The sequence below is a fragment of the Melanerpes formicivorus genome, unplaced genomic scaffold, assembly GCF_026170545.1.
Source record: "Melanerpes formicivorus ecotype bairdi unplaced genomic scaffold, bMelFor1.0.p_v2 SCAF_10, whole genome shotgun sequence".
Taxonomy (NCBI): Eukaryota; Metazoa; Chordata; class Aves; order Piciformes; family Picidae; genus Melanerpes; species Melanerpes formicivorus.
In genome coordinates this window covers 21,443,807-21,460,403 of record NW_027142362.1, presented here as the reverse complement: position 1 = coordinate 21,460,403, position 16,597 = coordinate 21,443,807, and the positions used below count along the sequence as shown (strand labels likewise).

General features: G+C 54.6%; 1 protein-coding gene and 1 non-coding gene across 2 annotated transcripts; one reads left to right on the top strand and one right to left on the bottom strand.

Moving 5' to 3' along the window:
• Nucleotides 1–4,725: 4,725 nt before the first annotated feature.
• LOC137444072 (beta-keratin-related protein-like) lies at nucleotides 4,726–6,193 on the top strand. Its single transcript, XM_068144380.1, has 2 exons — nucleotides 4,726–4,750; nucleotides 5,400–6,193. Exon 2 carries the CDS (start codon nucleotides 5,421–5,423, stop codon nucleotides 5,736–5,738), a length of 318 nt encoding a protein of 105 aa, XP_068000481.1. The 5' UTR covers nucleotides 4,726–4,750; nucleotides 5,400–5,420; the 3' UTR covers nucleotides 5,739–6,193.
• Nucleotides 6,194–10,047: 3,854 nt separating this feature from the next.
• On the bottom strand, nucleotides 10,048–10,129 carry TRNAS-AGA (transfer RNA serine (anticodon AGA)). The gene has a single exon. It is a non-coding gene; the product is annotated as a tRNA-Ser (tRNA).
• Nucleotides 10,130–16,597: the final 6,468 nt, after the last annotated feature.

The following is a 16,597-nucleotide window of genomic DNA, read 5'->3' as shown; positions in this document are numbered from 1 at the left end:
CTGAGACTCAAACTGAACTAAAGTTTAAAGTTGCATTCTACCAATCTACCAATGAAATTCATTTAGAATGTCTTGTTTTAATTGTTATTCCAAAACATTCATTTAGAGTGTTCCAACAACTGTCCCTTTCTTAAAGGCACAGCCTAAAACGGTCACACTGGGATGTGGGTGCAGATGTGCCTTGAAGAGTGTGGCTGCAGCCTTCCTGTTGCAGAAGCTACTGCTGAGGGCAGAGAATTTGACTGCAGATCCAGAGATCCCCATCCCAGCTTCAGGTCCTCCTTGCACTGGCTTTTTCCTTCTTCATCCATGCTGTCAACCTCTTCTTTGATCTTCTTTGCTTGTGCTGCTTCTGCCACAGCTTACTGGTACTCCTGTAGGGAGCATAACATGCACCAGCAGTAGACTTCTTTCTTCTCTCCTTTGTGCTCTTTCTCTGGGGAACACACTGTGCATGTGCCCCATTCATTAAGAGGCTTCACCAATCAGGAGGGCTACCAGCAGCCCTTCTTTCTCTCAGGGGCTGTGAGAGATAACTGATCAGGATCTGTGATGGCAGAGGATGATGTCCTGATGCCATAGTCACCCCCAAGGGCTCTTTAGCACTGGTATGAAGAGAACACCAAAGAATCATCATCTCCCATTAAGCTACATTTGGGAAAGCCCCCTGGGGAAAGCTGTCCATGTGCACAGGAGCAAGGAGGGCTCAAAGAGCAGACCACAAACACCCCAGGTGAGATCTCAGAACTTCAGCATTAGCAAAAAAGGCCAACAATGGACAGACAGACAGACAGACAGACTTCTTCTGTAGCTCGCAGTTAGCTCTGACTCCTTGTCTTCCCCGCACTTACCTGTTACTCCACGGCACTCTGCCTTTGGGAGACCAAAGGCGAGGGCTATCTGTGAGTGCTGCCCATGAGGTGCCTTTGGTTCTTTGTCAGCACAAAGGACCGTGGTGTGCAGGCTCGTCTTTGCAGATAAGCAGCTATAGTTTTGGGGGCAGGGAAGACACTTGGGGATGTGCTGCCTGGGATGTGTGTTGAGGTCAAGCTGTTAAGTTCTGCTCAACGACCAACAAAAGTGGACTTCTTCCTGGCTCTTTCTCTTTGCCCAACTCACCAAGCAGATAAACTGGGAGAAGGATTTCCCGGGGGAGGTAAGAGAAGCAGGGCAGGCCAGGAGGTTTTGCTGGCACCCTGGGTGCCCTGTGCAGTTGGAGGGAGTTTGGAGCCGAGTGGCAGAGCTGCAGCAGGGCAGCCAAAAGAGAGCTGCCCCCTGTAGTTGGCAGAGACTCAAACCTGCACAGGGAAGGCCCACTGGATTTCTAGTCCATCGCCTTCGACCCTCGGCCAAAACTACCTGTGCCATGTCCCTGCCAGGCGGGCACTGCTCAGGAGATGTCCCCCTGGCTCCCAAGCACTTCCAGGCTCCATGGACATGTGAGTGTTCAGTTTGCCTGGATGATCTCTGACCCAGTCCTCATCAACCAAGAGATCAAGACTGTACCACCTCCTGATGCAGAGCAATGCAGCCCTCTGTGCATGTGCCTGGGACAAGGAGTCTGTTGTACACTGGAGGGAAGGCCTTTGCAGGTAGCAGTGGTGGCCACAAAGACCTTGCCTACGTTCACCAGGCTCTACCACGGATTGGGTTTTGTGATCAGAGATGCCCCTGCTCTTCCTGAAAGAGACCCTCACCCAGGTTGACCTGGTTTGCTCAGAAATTGAACCCAGAGGCCCGGATGGCCTGGTTTGGGGGAGAGGCACAGCCAAAAGCTGATGGCCCGTTTTTCCTGGGGCAGGGGTGGGATGGCCCAGTCCATGCACTTCCAATTACAGAGGGACATCAGGTCAGTCTCCCAGAGCATGGGAGAGTCACTGTGGCATGGAAGAGTTGGGGAAACCCTGAAGGCCAGGCAAACATGCTCTGGTAGGGAAGGGAGAAGATGATGGAAAAGAGTAAGTCAGCCTGTGGGAAGGTGATCACAGAGCTGCCTGTGTCCTTGCCCTGGCAGAGACCCACCCCCAAACTACCCTGTTTGGATCAGCAAGGTCAGCCCAGAGGCCAGAGGCAGAGGGCACACAGCCAAAAGCTCCTGGCTCTCTTTGGCTGGGTCAAGGATGAGCTTCATTATGGAAGTTCCCATTTCAAAGGGACATCGAATCCATCTCCCAGAGCACCTGGGAGTCATCGTGATGTGGAAGAGTTGGGAAAAACCCTGAGCTGCAGACAAACACTGAGTGTCACAGCTGCTGTGCACTTCAATGGCCATGGTGGCCTGGCCTCAAGCGTGCCAGGGATGCCAGAGCTCACAGCTTCATTCCTGCCAAAATGCTGCTTTTGTCCAGGGCATTTCCACACGTGTCAGCCCCCTTCCTGAAGCACCTGGGGCTGCTCTGCCACCTTATGCTGCTGCTGTCCTGCCATGGCACTGCCCTCCCGTGGGTGCCTCAGTGGCCTCCTGAAGAATGAAGATTAGAAGGGATTCTGCAAATCCTTTAGGACAACTTCCAGCTCTGAGCAGACCAAACTTCCTATGTACCTCAGGAAGCCCTGGGCCTTGCCATGTCTGGTTATGAGCGCTGCCACTGCTCGAGAGGTCACTGCCTCTTGGGCGGCCCTGCCAGGGCTGCACTGTGCCACTCTCCTTTTTTGCCTGCTGACCCACCTGGCAGTGGCCTTGGTGCAGCTTAGTAGTGATCACTCCAGTCCCATTGTGTGTGACATTTGAAGGGTCTGAGGACCTCATGTACACCTCCACTCAACATGCCTCTGCTGTGGCTGGTAAGGCTCGTGCACGTGTGGGACATGTTTCATTTGGTCATTCTCTGCTCGGTGGCTCTGCCTCTGGTCTTGGTCATAGCAGCCCAGATGTGAATGTTCACGACACAGGAGTCTGCTCTTTACCTGAGTTTGTGACAAAGGCAGCCAATGTGATGCCAACCCCCTGAGAATCTCTGCTCACATACCATTAACTGTCCTGTGGAAGGCAGGGCACAGATTGCATCAGGTGGGAAGGGACCCTCAAAGGTCATGGTGTCCAACCCCCTGCACTCAGCAGGGACTCATCCAACTGAAGCAGGCTGCCCAGGGACACATCCAGGCAGAGCTTGAACATCTCCAGGGATGGGGCCTCAAGCACATCCTTGAACAGCTTGTGCCAGTGTCTCCCTACCCTCACTGTGCAGAACTCCCTCCTCATGTCCAAACTAACTGTGCCCTGATCGTTTCAAACTATTGCCCCTCATCCTATCACCACAGGCCCTTCTGAACTGTCCCTCCACAGCCTTCCTGTAGGTCCCCTTCAGGTATTGAAATGCAGCTCTGAGGTCCTGTGGCAGAACAATCCAAAGCCCCTCCCCAACCTGTGAAGCCGAGATGGGGGGAAGCAGAGAAGCTCGGATAGAGGGAGCCAGGCAGACACACCTCCCCCCACCCAGGGCTGTGGCTCATACACACCCTTCCCCCAAGCCACATGCCCTGCCAGACACTGTAAGACACAGACCCCTTGCTGGGGCAAATCTGAGCAAAGGACAGATATTTATCTGCTTCTGGCACCCACTTCTACTGCCTGGGCTTTGGAAATGCTTTCCTGGTGACATGTGAAAAAATCGAACTGGGTTGCATGTAAACAGGTCAGCTGTGGAGTGAGCGAGAGAGCTCTTTCTCTCAGGGGTTGCCCCCACCACACACATGGACTAAGCAGCTGTAGCATTTCTGGAGAGTTCTCCTGAACAGCAAGAGGAGCTCCCACAATCAGCAAACAGCCTTGTGAGGATCTGATCTCTTCCTAAGTCCCTGGGGAAGTTCCTCCCTTTCGTACTAGGGCTATTACTGCGACTTCTGGATCTATCTTTTCCAAATGCCATTCTCCAACTCTTTGTAACCATTCCGTTGTGAAGACAGCCCTCTGCCACACTGCTGAGCCTTTATAATCTTTGTGTCCCATTACAAGGGACAGGGGCCAGTTTATCAATACATAAAGATGTTCTTACGACTTCCTCACCTTGTTCCCCCTTATTGCTAACAGGTCTGCTCTGGAGCCTTCTCCAGGCTGAACAGACCCAATTCTTTCATCCTGTCTTCATAGCAGAGCTGCTCCAGCCCTCTGATCATCCTTCTCTGCAGGGCTGCTCTCCATCTCATCATCCCCCAGCCTGGATTATCCATCCAGGCAACTGAGAGTTGCCCCAACCTAGGTGCAGGACCTTGCACTTTGCCTTGTTGAACCTCGTGAAGTTCTCCTATGCCCAACTCTCCAGCATCTCCAGGGCTCTCTGGATGGCAACCATCCTGTCCTTTGGGCTTATCAACCATGCCACTCAGCTTGGTGCCATCTGCAGACTTGCTGTAGCATTGGTGAAGGGATTGAACAGCACTGGTGCCAGCACAGACCCTTGAGAGACACCACTTCTCACCTGTCTCCATCGGGACATTGAGCCGCTGACCAATACACTTTGGAAGAGATCATCCAACCAATTCCTTAAACACTGGACAGTCCACCCAGCAAATCCATATCTCTCCAGTTTCAAGGTTTGGTGGTATGAAAAGGGAGAAGAACACTTGAGGTGAAAGAGGCAAGGGCTCAATCAGCAGCAGGGCCTCCACCAGCAGCAGCTCCGAGGTGTTCTGATGCTTCACGCACAAGGAATGTTTGTGGCCCTGCAGGCATCAGGGACACAGCATAAAAGCCTGAGCTGCTCCTGGCTCTGCATCCTTCTCTCTTGCCTCCCTTTCCACGAGGAACGAGGTAAGCCTGAGCCTGCTCCATCCCTGCCTGTGTGTGATGAGCTGCTGCCAAGGTGGCTGCTGAGGCTGATGCCTGGGCCAGCTTAGCTCGGCCCGTGTCTGCAAGTGTAGAAGGGCTGTCACCTCTCTCCCTTTTGGTGGTGGTGTCTGGGAAGTTCTGGGAAGAGGGGGGTCCTTTTGGTCAGAAGGGGATTAATGTGCTCAGCTCAGGGAGCTCTGCCCACCAGAATCTATGCTTTAAGCAGGAAGCATGGCCTTGGGTGAGCTGTGGCGGTGTCCCTGCTCACTGCAGGGCAAGCTGACTTTTGAGGGTCCCTTGCAACCCAATGCAGTCTGTGGAACTGGGAATGTTCCCTGGCCAAATGCTGACTTCCGAGCCAGCAGCCCATGTGCGCTGGGAGCATTGTGTCAATCTTCAGCTGTGCTGTTGCTCTGGGCAATGCAGCAGGAGGTTCTGGGGGAATCGGCAGGCACTTGGGCACCTCTTTGCTCCTCGTGCTTCAGATGCAGCCTGCAGGCCAGGTGTGGCACCTGTTGCGTGTGCTGACCAGATCAGCTGCAGGCCCTGCCTGGATGTGGAGCTAGGAATGGAGGGGAATGGCAGCAAGGCGGTGTTGAGATCCACGGTTCCTCTGTGCTCTGTGTTTCAGCTTTGCCTCCCTCGCCGAGAGATGTCTTGCTTCAGACCCTGTCCTCCACACTCCTGTGGCAGCTGTGGCCCAACTCCGCTGGCAAGCAGCTGCAGTGAGCCCTGCATCGCCCGCTGCGCCGACTCCACGGTGGCCATCGAGGCTTCGCCGGTGGTGGTGACCCTGCCGGGCCCCATCCTCACCTCTTTCCCGCAGAACACAGCCGTGGGCTCCTCTCTGTCAGCTGCTGTGGGCAGCTCGCTCAGCACCGGGGGGGTTCCCATCTCTTCTGGCAGCTCCTTTGGTCTGGGCGGCTCAGGGCTGTGCCTGCCTGTCCCCCGCTGCAATCTCAACTGCTGAAGCTGCCTCCTCATGCCCTTTGGAGGAGGGAGGAAGGAAGAGCAGGGCTGCACAGCCCCGGCATGGCCACAGCCTGCAGATGGGCTGGGTGTCCCCATGCCACCTGGCAGCAGAGGCCTGTGCCCACTGCTGCCCCTGTCTGCACGGCCAGCCTGCCTGTGCCTCCTATGGCTCTGCTTTGCTCTGAGCTCCTGGAGAAAGAGCTCCTTCTCCTCTGCTTTGCTGAACCTGCTGCTCCTGCTGCGGGGAGGCTGCTGGAGTTAGGGACTGCTCGGGGTGGGGCTGGGCTTGCCAGCACGTAGAGTAGAATGGGGAAAGGCAAGCTCTTAGTGTGGAACCTGTCCTTGGGAAATGGGCCGTTCTCTGTGCCTCCCTGAAGCCTGCAGAAGTCTCTCTTGCTTTCTGTTCTGTGCCTCTGTGTTTGCTCCCTCCCATTAAAGACTTTGTGCGGCATAGCTGGAGATTCCTGGTGGTTTGTGTTCCTCCCCCCTCACTTGGGCAAGCCAGGAATGACTGTATAAAGCATCACCCTCTGGGTACATGGCCAGCACTGTTGTGGGGGGCTTGGGCTTTACAACAATGGGACATTCTTTGCTGGCCATAACCCATTAGACAGGGATGGGATCCATCTGCCTAGCAGGGGCAAGAGGATCTTTGGCAAGCTGGCCAAATCACCTTTTCAGACAGGTCACAGCACAAGTAATGCCACGCACTGGAACCCTCTTTACTGTGTGGGCTTTCAAATCTAGGAAGCATTTATCCAGCAAGCGCAGTAGAATCTCCATCATTGGAGTTATCCAACATCTGACCAGAGAAGGCCCTGAACAACCTCCTCTCCTAAGGATCCTGCTTTGAGGCAGCGGTGGGTGTGTGATCTCAGGTCTGCTGTTGTGTAATTGTCTGAGGCACTGCCAGGTCTGCTCAGCCTCGAGTAGCCCTCAAGCAAAATGGAGCAGGGATCAGTGTTCAGGAAAGCTGCAGGGGTTTGGTGGTCACAAGGCATAGAAATAGTCTCTGTAGATAGTTTGTTGCTGCCCGAGGACCCATCTAGTGGCCAAGCAGTGGAACTGCACCCATTGTTATATAAATAGAAAATGATTCCGTAAATATTCCAGTTGAGTTCTCATTACATTCCTCAAACACTTATGGACTGTATTTCATGATCGTGCACTAGAACATGTATATAAAAGACTGATTCATTGGTTATTAATATTTTTGATAATTAATAAAAATAAAAATTTCATAAGTATTCTTTCCCATTCATAGATTAATGACTTCTTCATCACACCAAGGCAGCACTCAGCTAGAGCACAGAAAGCAACAAGGTGCCCAAGCCAGCCCTCATTTAGAGCACAGCAACGCAACAAGGTGCCCAAGGCAGGCCTCAGCTAGGGCACAAAAGGAAACAAGGTTCCCAAGGCAGCCCTCAACTAGAGCACAGAAACCAACAAGGTGCCAAGGGACCCCTCAGCTAGAGCACAAAAACCAACAAGGTGCCCAAAGCAACCCTCAGCTAGAGCAAAGCAAAGCAACAAGGTACCCAAAGGAGCCCTCAGTTAGAGCACAGAAAACAACAAGGAGCCCAAAGGAACTCTCAGCTAAAGCGCAGCAAAGCAACAAGGTACCCAAAGGAGCCCTCAGCTAGAGCACAGGAAGCAACAAGGTGCTCCTCTGTCCGGGGTTTCCTCCACCATCTAGACAAGAGAGTCCCCACCCAGGGTTATGGATGAGGAAAGTGGGGAGAAGGGCAAAACAAGGCCCTTGCAGGTGCACCATCCGTGAGGTTTACAGAGAGGCATTTTTGAAGCCTGTGCCAAGACAGAGGAAGGGAAGGATGCTGAGCCCTGGCAGTGCCAGGTAGCATCAGGCATGGTAGGAGGTTTTCCAGATGAGATGTAGATGGACAAGAGAGGTGAAGTGGCAACATGCTGGGCTCATAACCAGGAGGTCATAGATGAAAACCATCCTCGGCAACTTGCCATTTGTCTCTGCTCCTCACAGCTGCTGCCTCTCCCAGCAATTTTTAACCTGCCCTGCTCCTGCTCTCGGGGCACTCATGGCTGCAGCCATCCTCTTCCCTTAGCACCTTCTCTCTGTCACTGACACCTTCTCTCCCTTTTCCTTTCTTAGGAGCCAGCACTCCAAAAATGACCCTCCATAAGGCAGATGTGTGGCTATGGATCAGCAGGCATAAGAAGTGGCCAAGGAAAATAGGTATTTCTTCCTTCCCATCAGGCAGCTCAATCCCAAGTTTCCCAGCTGCAGGCCAGGTGCAGAGGAGGACAAGGCTGGTGCTATTTTGGGAACCACCAGTGCCATCAACTTGAACATCTGGGAGGCTTCTCCATCCAAGTCTGTTTGCTGAGATGCCCACCCGTAGGTCCAGCTAGGAGTAGAGCCAAACAGGTGTTCCCAATGGGCACTGCATTGGCTCTATGCGGCTAGGTGTGGGTATCAGAGGGGAGAGGGGGTGCTGCAGGGGCACCCCTGGTAAAAACAGCTAAGGGGCTGCGGTGATGGCCGTCAGCCAATCACGGAGAACTATGAGAACTGACGGAGAACGATGCTGTCAAAAGTTGCCTCTTCCTTGTACTTAGTGAGTGGGGGCGTCCTTACCTGATGCGTTTCTGGGTCTGTGGGTAGGGTTGGTTGCTACTCAGAGCCAACCACGGGCCGGTCTGAGAGCGGGTGGGTGGTTGTGACACAGTCAAGAAATGGCTGTCAGCCAATCACAGAGCAGTAGGAAAATGTCTGGGTTAGGGTATTGGATAAGAAAACAGCAGCTGAATGAAAACGGTGCCCCCGTGTATGCAGGGGACACTATGTCCTGCTCAGATGGACTCCATCATTCAGGGGGTTGGCATGGGCGTTCACCAAAGCAGACGTGCATCACCCCCAACCGGGCGCAGCACCAGGCAGGGTTTAGGCCACGAACAGGAAATGGGAAGAGTCTTGCGGAACAGGCTTCTTACAGGCATGCAGCAGGCAATGTGGGACATGCTCCTGTCCAACCGAGTTAGAGGGAGAAGTATATTTAAGTCTGACCAGAGCTGTAGCTGCTGCTGGTTGCACCCAGCAATGAAAGGCTATGGCAGGGTAAAGCTGAAGATGGAGAATGCCAAGGCATATGCTGTGCTTCACGAGGCCACACGTGCCCCCCGGGGACATTGTGGGAGGAGGCCCGTTCCCTGTATGATGTCTCCAAGTCACACCAGAGTGAATTTGCTCTCTATCCTTCTCCATCTATCCCGTCCCTCTGGGAATGGCTGGTCACCGCTGCAGCCCCTTGAGAGGGGATGCTGGGTGTGTAATGCTGTGCTCAGAGCTCAGTGGCACTGCCTCTGTAGCGCTCTTCCCTGAGAAAAGGCTCGGTACGCACTGGTCTGTGGTGTGAAAGACTCTGTTTAACTATCAGACAGCATCGCTTAGGGACCTTGTGCCCCCACCCCATGTGCTGAGGAAGAGGGACCATGCACAAGAGCAAAACTGAAGGCCACAGAAGGAAGGTCATACTCTGGGCTAGAAGGAAGCCATTTGCAGGTAGGAGTGAGGAACAGAAGGGCCATCCTCACACTTCTTGGGCTCTGCAACAGCTTGGTTTTTCCAACCTTGAGCCCAGGGAACCAAGGCAGATCCATAATGAGAAAGAGCAGAGCAGCCTTTCAGGCCAGTGTCTTTTAAGTGATCACTCTTTGTGATCTCCAGAATTATGCCCCTGGGCCTTTACGCTTCTTCTAACCAAGAGTTTCTTCTCAGCTTGGCAAGTGGAGAACCTGCTAGGAACCAGCAAATCGGCACGTAGCAGGGCAACCACAGATACGCCCACGTTCTTCCCTGGAAGTATTGCACTGCTGAAATGACCTCTTTTGCTCTGCAAGCTCGCTGCAGATGCCTGCATGGCCTGGCTTTGAGGAGAGGCACAGGGCAGGGAGCCAAAAGCTCACGGCCCTTTTTCCTGGATCAGGCGCGGGGTGGCCCAATCCACGCTCTTGCAGTTTTGGAGGGACATTGGATCAGTCTCCCACAGCCCCTGGGAGTCATCGTGATGTGGGAGAGACTGGAAAACCCCTGGACTCCAGCCAGGCCTCACTCATCCTGCTATGAGCCTCAGTGCACACACTGTGTCCTGGCCTTAGGCATGGCTGGGACACCACAACTCCTAGGCTCATCACTCTAAAAGCGCTGCCTTCCTCTAGGCTGTTTCGGCACGTTAGCAGCGTTCCCCAGGCTGCTGCTGCTGCTGCTCTGCAGTCTCCTGCTCCTCTTGCCTTTGGGTGGGGGCGGCCAAAAGAGAGCTGCACCCCCCCTTCGTAGTTGGCAGGATTCGAACCTGCGCGGGGAAACCCCAATGGATTTCTAGTCCATCGCCTTCACCACTCGGCCACAACTACCTGTGCCAGGCCCCTGCCTGGCGGGCACTGCCCAGGAGATGCCGCCTGGCTCCTGCACTGAGCGTCAGGAGCACCTGGGGTGTCTTCATCACTTCTGCGTCCCATTCGCAGGGCTCAGAGAGCCCCCGGCTGTGCGGAAGAAGGAATCAGACACACAGTGGCTCTGCTGGAGCTCCTTTAAGGCCACCTGGCATGCAGACGTTGGCATCTCTGCCACAATAAGAACCAACAGGCTTTGCACTTGCTGCTGGGAACACACTGGGCCAAGAGAGAAGGCAGAGGCAAGAGCCTTCTCTCTGGGGGAGGTGTGCACCTGCCCCAAAGCTGCTGAACCTCAAACAGAAAGGATTGCTGAGAGGTTTTGCTGCTGCAGCACTAAGGAGAGAAAAGCCTCACGGGGGACACTAAGCAGCGACACTGGGTGTTGCTTTGTGTGGAGGAGGCCTTGCTTCACTGCTGAGCAGCTCAGCTGCTCCTTGCCTCCAAAACACCTCTGAGCAGCAAGGTGCATCACCAAAAGGAAAGGAGGCACAAATCTGACGCCCAAATGCCAGGACTCAGGCTGAGATGCAGGCTCACAAAGGCCAGCGGTCCCTGCACAGCGCAGCTCCACACACCTGGCCTTTCCTTCCTGACACCTCAGGATTGTAGTCACCTGGGCCCACTTCAGAAGCCTGCTTCTGTCTTCAGCCAGAGAAGCTGCTCAGGGCAGGCAGTGACAAGGCTCTGCTTCCTCAGCATACAGGGCAGATGTGCTGCACACAGGGGCAGGAAAAATGAGATCGGATCTTGAATGCCTGCAGTGGTGAGCAGCAAGTTCGGTGTGGCGAGACTTTGCAGTGCCATGATCACAGGATCACAGAATGTCAGGGGTTGGAAGGGAGCCAAAGAGATCAGCGAGTCCAACTCCCCTGCCAGAGCAGGACCATACAATCTAGCTCAGGTCACAGGAGAACACATCCAGACAGGCCTTGAAAGTCTCCAGAAGGAGACTCCACAGCCTCTCTGGGCAGCCTCTTCCAGTGCTCTGGGAACCTTACAGTAAAGAAGTTCCCCCTTGTGTTGAGCTGGAAGCTCCTGTGCTGCAGGTTACATCCATTGCTCCTTGGCCTATCCCAGGGAGCAAGTGAGCAGAGCCTGTCTCCTCCCTGCTGACCCCCAGCCCTCAGATGTTTATAACTTTGATTAAAACCCCTCTCAGCCTTCCCTTTTCCATTCGAAACAGCCCCAGGTCCCTCAGCCTCTCCTTCCCAGGCCGTGCTGCAGGCCCCTGATCATCCTCTTAGCCCTCCGCTGGACCCCCTCCAGCAGATCCCTGTCGCTCCTGAACTGGGGAGCCCACAACTGAACGCAGTGCTCAAGATGAGGTCTCAGCAGGGCAGAGTAGAGGGGGAGGAGAACCTGCCTGGATCTGCTGGACGCACTCCTGTGAATGCCCCATAGGATCCCATTGGCTTTCTTGGCCCCCAGGCACATTGCTGTTCCATGCAGAACTTGTTCTCCAGCAGCACTCCCAGGTCCCTCTCCACAGGGCTGCTCTTCAGCAGATCCCTTCCCAGCCTGTACAAGTGGTGTTTATTACTCCTCCCCAGAAGCAGGACTCTGCACTTGTCCCTGTTGAACCTTCTTTGGTTCCTCTGTGCCCAGCTCTCAGTCTGTCTAGCTCTGCCTTCTCTGCATGCTCAGCTCTCAGGGCTGCCTCCTCACTCAGCACTGGGCCCACACCTTCCCCGTTCTTCCTTTGCCTACAGATAGATTTGAAGGAGCTCTTCTTCTTCTCTTTTACTTCCTTTTCCAGATTCTGTGCCAAGACGGCTTTGGCCTTCCTTGTGGCCTTCCTACATGCCCTGACAGCTCCTCTATAGCTCTTCCAAGTGACAAATCCCTTCTTCCATGAATTGTAAGTTTCCTTCTTCCCTGAGACTTCCTTCAGGTATCTCTATGGTATGGACCGACGCTCCATTCTCCTGAGGCTTTTTGGCCCTTCTCTTGCCTGCTTGCTCATTTCTGGTGCTGTGACATCAGCTCAGGGAGCTCTGTCCACAGCTGGTGGGAAGATCAGGAGAGAAGGCAGTGCTCTTTCTTACAGAGAGCTTGCCCAAGTGAGGGAGGAGGAGCACAAACCACCAGGAGTCTCCAGCTATGCCACACAAAGTCTTTAATGGGAGGGAGCAAACACAGAGGCACAGAACAGGAAGCAAGAGAGACTTCTGTAGGCTTCAGGGAGGCACAGAGAACGGCCCATTTCCCAAGGACAGGCTCCACACTAAGAGCTTGCCTTTCCCCATTCTGCTCTACCTGCTGGCAAGCCCAGCCCCCCCCGAGCAGTCCCTAACTCCAGCAGTCTCCCCGCAGCAGCAGCAGGTTCAGCAAAGCGGAGGAGAAGGAGCCCTTTCTCCAGGAGCTCGGAGCAAAGCAGAGCCAGAGGAGGCACAGACAGGCTGGCCATGAAGCCAGGGGCAGCAGTGGGCACAGGCCCCTGCTGCCAGGTGGCATGGGGACACCCAGCCCATCTGCAGGTTGTGGCCATGCCAGGGCTGTGCAGCCCTGCTCTTCCTTCCTCCCTCCTCCAAAGGGCATGAGGAGGCAGCTTCAGCAGTTGAGATTGCAGCGGGGGACAGGCAGGCACAGCCCTGAGCCGCCCAGACCAAAGGAGCTGCCAGAAGAGATGGGAACCCCCCCGGTGCTGAGCGAGCTGCCCACAGCAGCTGACAGAGAGGAGCCCACGGCTGTGTTCTGCGGGAAAGAGGTGAGGATGGGGCCCGGCAGGGTCACCACCACCGGCGAAGCCTCGATGGCCACCGTGGAGTCGGCACAGCGGGCGAAGCAGGGCTCACTGCAGCTGCTTGCCAGCGGGGTTGGGCCACAGGTGCCACAGGAGCGTGGAGGACAGGGTCTGAAGCAAGACATCTCTCGGCGAGGGAGGCAAAGCTGAAACACAGAGCGCAGAGGAACCGTGGATCTCAACACCACCTTGCTGCCATTCCCCTCCATTTCTAGCTCCACATCCAGGCAGGGCCTGCAGCTGATCTGGTCAGCACACACAACAGGTGCCACATCTGGCCTGCAGGCTGCATCTGAAGCATTGCCCAGAGCAACAGCACAGCTGAAGATTGACACAATGCTCCCAGCACACATGGGCTGCTGGCTCAGAAGTCACCATTTGGCCAGGGAACATTCCCAGTTCCACAGACTACATTGGGTTGCAAGGGACCCTCAAAAGTCAGCTTGCCCTGCAGTGAGCAGGGATACCGCCACAGCTCACCCAAGGCCATGCCTCCTGCTTAAAGCACAAATTCTGGTGGGCAGAGCTCTCTGAGCTGAGCACATTGATCCCCTTCTGATCAAAAGGACCCCCCTCTTCCCAGATCTTCCCAGACACCACCACCAAAAGGGAGAGAGGTGACAGCCCTTCTACACTTGCAGACACGGGCCGAGCTAAGCTGGCCCAGGCATCAGCCTCAGCAGCCACCTTGGCAGCAGCTCATCACACACAGGCAGGCATGGAGCAGGCTCAGGCTTACCTCGTTCCTCGTGGAAAGGGAAGCAAGAGAGGAGGATGCAGAGCCAGGAGCAGCTCAGGCTTTTATGCTGTGTCCCTGATGCCTGCAGGGCCACAAACATTCCTTGTGCATGAAGCATCAGAACACCTCGGAGCTGCTGCTGGTGGAGGCCCTGCTGCTGATTGAGCCCTTGCCTCTTTCACCTCAAGTGTTCTTCTCCCTTTTCATACCACCAAACCTTAAAACTGGAGAGATATGGATTTGCTGGGTGGACTGTCCAGTGTTTAAGGAATTGGTTGGACGATCTCTTCCAAAGTGTATTGGTCAGCGGCTCGATGTCCCGATGGAGACAGGTGAGAAGTGGTGTCTCTCAAGGGTCTGTGCTGGCACCAGTGCTGTTCAATCCCTTCACCAATGCTACAGCAAGTCTGCACATGGCACCAAGCTGAGTGGCGTGGTTGACAAGTCCAAAGGACAGGATGGTTGCCATCCAGAGGGCCCTGGTCATGCTGGAGAGGTGGGCAGAGGAGAACTTCACGAGGTTCAACAAGGCAAAGTGCAAGGTCCTGCACCTAGGTTGGGGCAACTCTCAATTGCCTGGATGGATAATCCAGGCTGGGGGATGATGAGATGGAGAGCAGCCCTGCAGATAAGGGCTTAGGTTGCTGGTGGGGGAGAAGCTGGACAGGAGCCACCAATGGGCACTGGCAGCCCAAATGGCAAAGTACAGCGTGGACTGCATGCAAAGCCGCGTGGCCAGAGACGGAAAGAGAGGATCCTGCCCCGCTGCTCTGCTCTTCTCTGCTCTGTGAGACCTCACCTGCAGGGCTGTGTCTCCCTCTGGGGCCCTCAACGCAAGAGAGACATGGACCTGATGGAGAAGGTCCAGAGGAGGCCACCAAGATGATCAGAGGGCTGGAGCAGCTCTGCTATGAAGACAGGATGAAAGAATTGGGTCTGTTCAGCCTGGAGAAGGCTCCAGAGCAGACCTGTTAGCAATAAGGGGAAACAAGGTGAGGAAGTCGTAAGAACATCTTTATGTATTCATAAACTGGCTCCTGTCCCCCGTAATGGGACACAAAGGTTATAAAGGCTCAGCAGTGTGGCAGAGGGCTGTCTTCACAACAGGAATGGTTACAAAGAATTGGAGAATGGCATTTGGAAAAGATAGATCCAGAAGTCGCAGTAATAGCCCTAGTACGAAAGGGAGGAACTTCCCCAGGGACTTAGGAAGAGATCAGATCCTCACAAGGCTCTTTGCTGATTGTGGGAGCTCCTCTTGCTGTTCAGGAGAACTCTCCAGAAATGCTACAGCTGCTTAGTCCACGTGTGTGGTGGGGGCAACCCCCGAGAGAAAGAGCTCTCTCGCTCACTCCACAGCTGACCTGTTTACATGCAACCCAGTTCGATTTTTTTCACATGTCACCAGGAGAGCATTTCCAAAGCCCAGGCAGTAGAAGTGGGTGCCAGAAGCAGATAAATATCTGTCCTTTGCTCAGATTTGCCCCAGAAAGGCGTCTGTATCTTACAGTGTCTGGCAGGGCATGTGGCTTGGGGGAAGGGTGTGTATGAGCCACAGCCCTGGGTGGGGGGAGGTGTGTCCCCCTGGCTCCCTCTATCCAAGCTTCTCTGCTTCCCCCCATCTCAGCTTCACAGGTGGTGGAGGGGCTTTGGATTGTACTGCCACAGGATCTCAGAGCCATGGGTTAGCTGTTTGGGTGGGTTGCATTGTTTGATGGGTTGGACACGATGATCTTGAAGGTCTCTTCCAACCTGGTTTGGTTTATTCTAAAATACCTGTGGAGGGACAGTCCAGAAGGGCCTGTGGGGATAGGGCGAGTGGCAATGGTTTGAAACGATCAGGGCACAGTTAGTTTGGACATGAGGAGGGAGTTCTGCACAGTGAGGTTGGGGAGACACTAGCACCGGATGTCCAAGGAAGTGCTTGAGGCCCCATCCCTGGAGACGTTCAAGCTCAGCCTGGATGCGTCCCTGGGCAGCCTGCTTCAGTTGGATGAGTCCCTGCTGAGTGCAGGGGGTTGGACACCATGACCTTTGAGGGTCCCTTCCCACCTGATGCAATCTGTGCCCTGCCTTCCACAGGACACTTAATGGTATGTGAGCAGAGATTCTCGGGGGGGTGGCATCATGTTGGCTGCCTTTGTCACAAACTCAGGTAAAGAGCAGACTCCTGTGTTGTGAACATTCACATCTGGGCTGCTATGACCAAGACCAGAGGCAGAGCCACCGAGCAGAGAATGACCAAATGAAACATGTCCCACACGTGCACGAGCCTTACCAGCCACAGCAGAGGCATGTTGAGTGGAGGTGTACATGAGGTCCTCAGACCCTTCAAATGTCCACACACAATGGGACTGGAGTGATCACTACCATCTACTAAGCAGAGTGGCACAATGCAGCCCTGGCAGGGCCGCCCAAGAGGCAGTGACCTCTCGAGCAGTGGCAGCGCTCATAACCAGACATGGCAAGGCCCAGGGCTTCCTGAGGTACATAGGAAGTTTGGTCTGCTCAGAGCTGGAAGTTGTCCTAAAGGATTTGCAGAATCCCTTCTAATCTTCATTCTTCAGGACGCCACTGAGGCACCCACGGGAGGGCAGTGCCATGGCAGGACAGCAGCAGCATAAGGTGGCAGAGCAGCCCCAGGTGCTTCAGGAAGGGGGCTGACACGTGTGGAAATGCCCTGGACTAAAGCAGCATTTTGGCAGGAATGAGGCTGTGAGCTCTGGCATCCCTGGCATGCTTGAGGCCAGGCCACCATGGCCATTGAAGTGCACAGCAGCTGTGACACTCAGTGTTTGTCTGCAGCTCAGGGTTTTTCCCAACTCTTCCACATCACGATGACTCCCAGGTGCTCTGGGAGATGGATTCGATGTCCCTTTGAAATGGGAACTTCCATAATGAAGCTCATCCTTGACCCAGCCAAAGAGAGCCAGGAGCTTTTGGC

Bases quoted from the DNA above. Each gene is read 5' to 3' on its own strand.
- LOC137444072 (XM_068144380.1), top strand. From the start codon at position 5,421: ATGTCTTGCTTCAGACCCTGTCCTCCACACTCCTGTGGCAGCTGTGGC.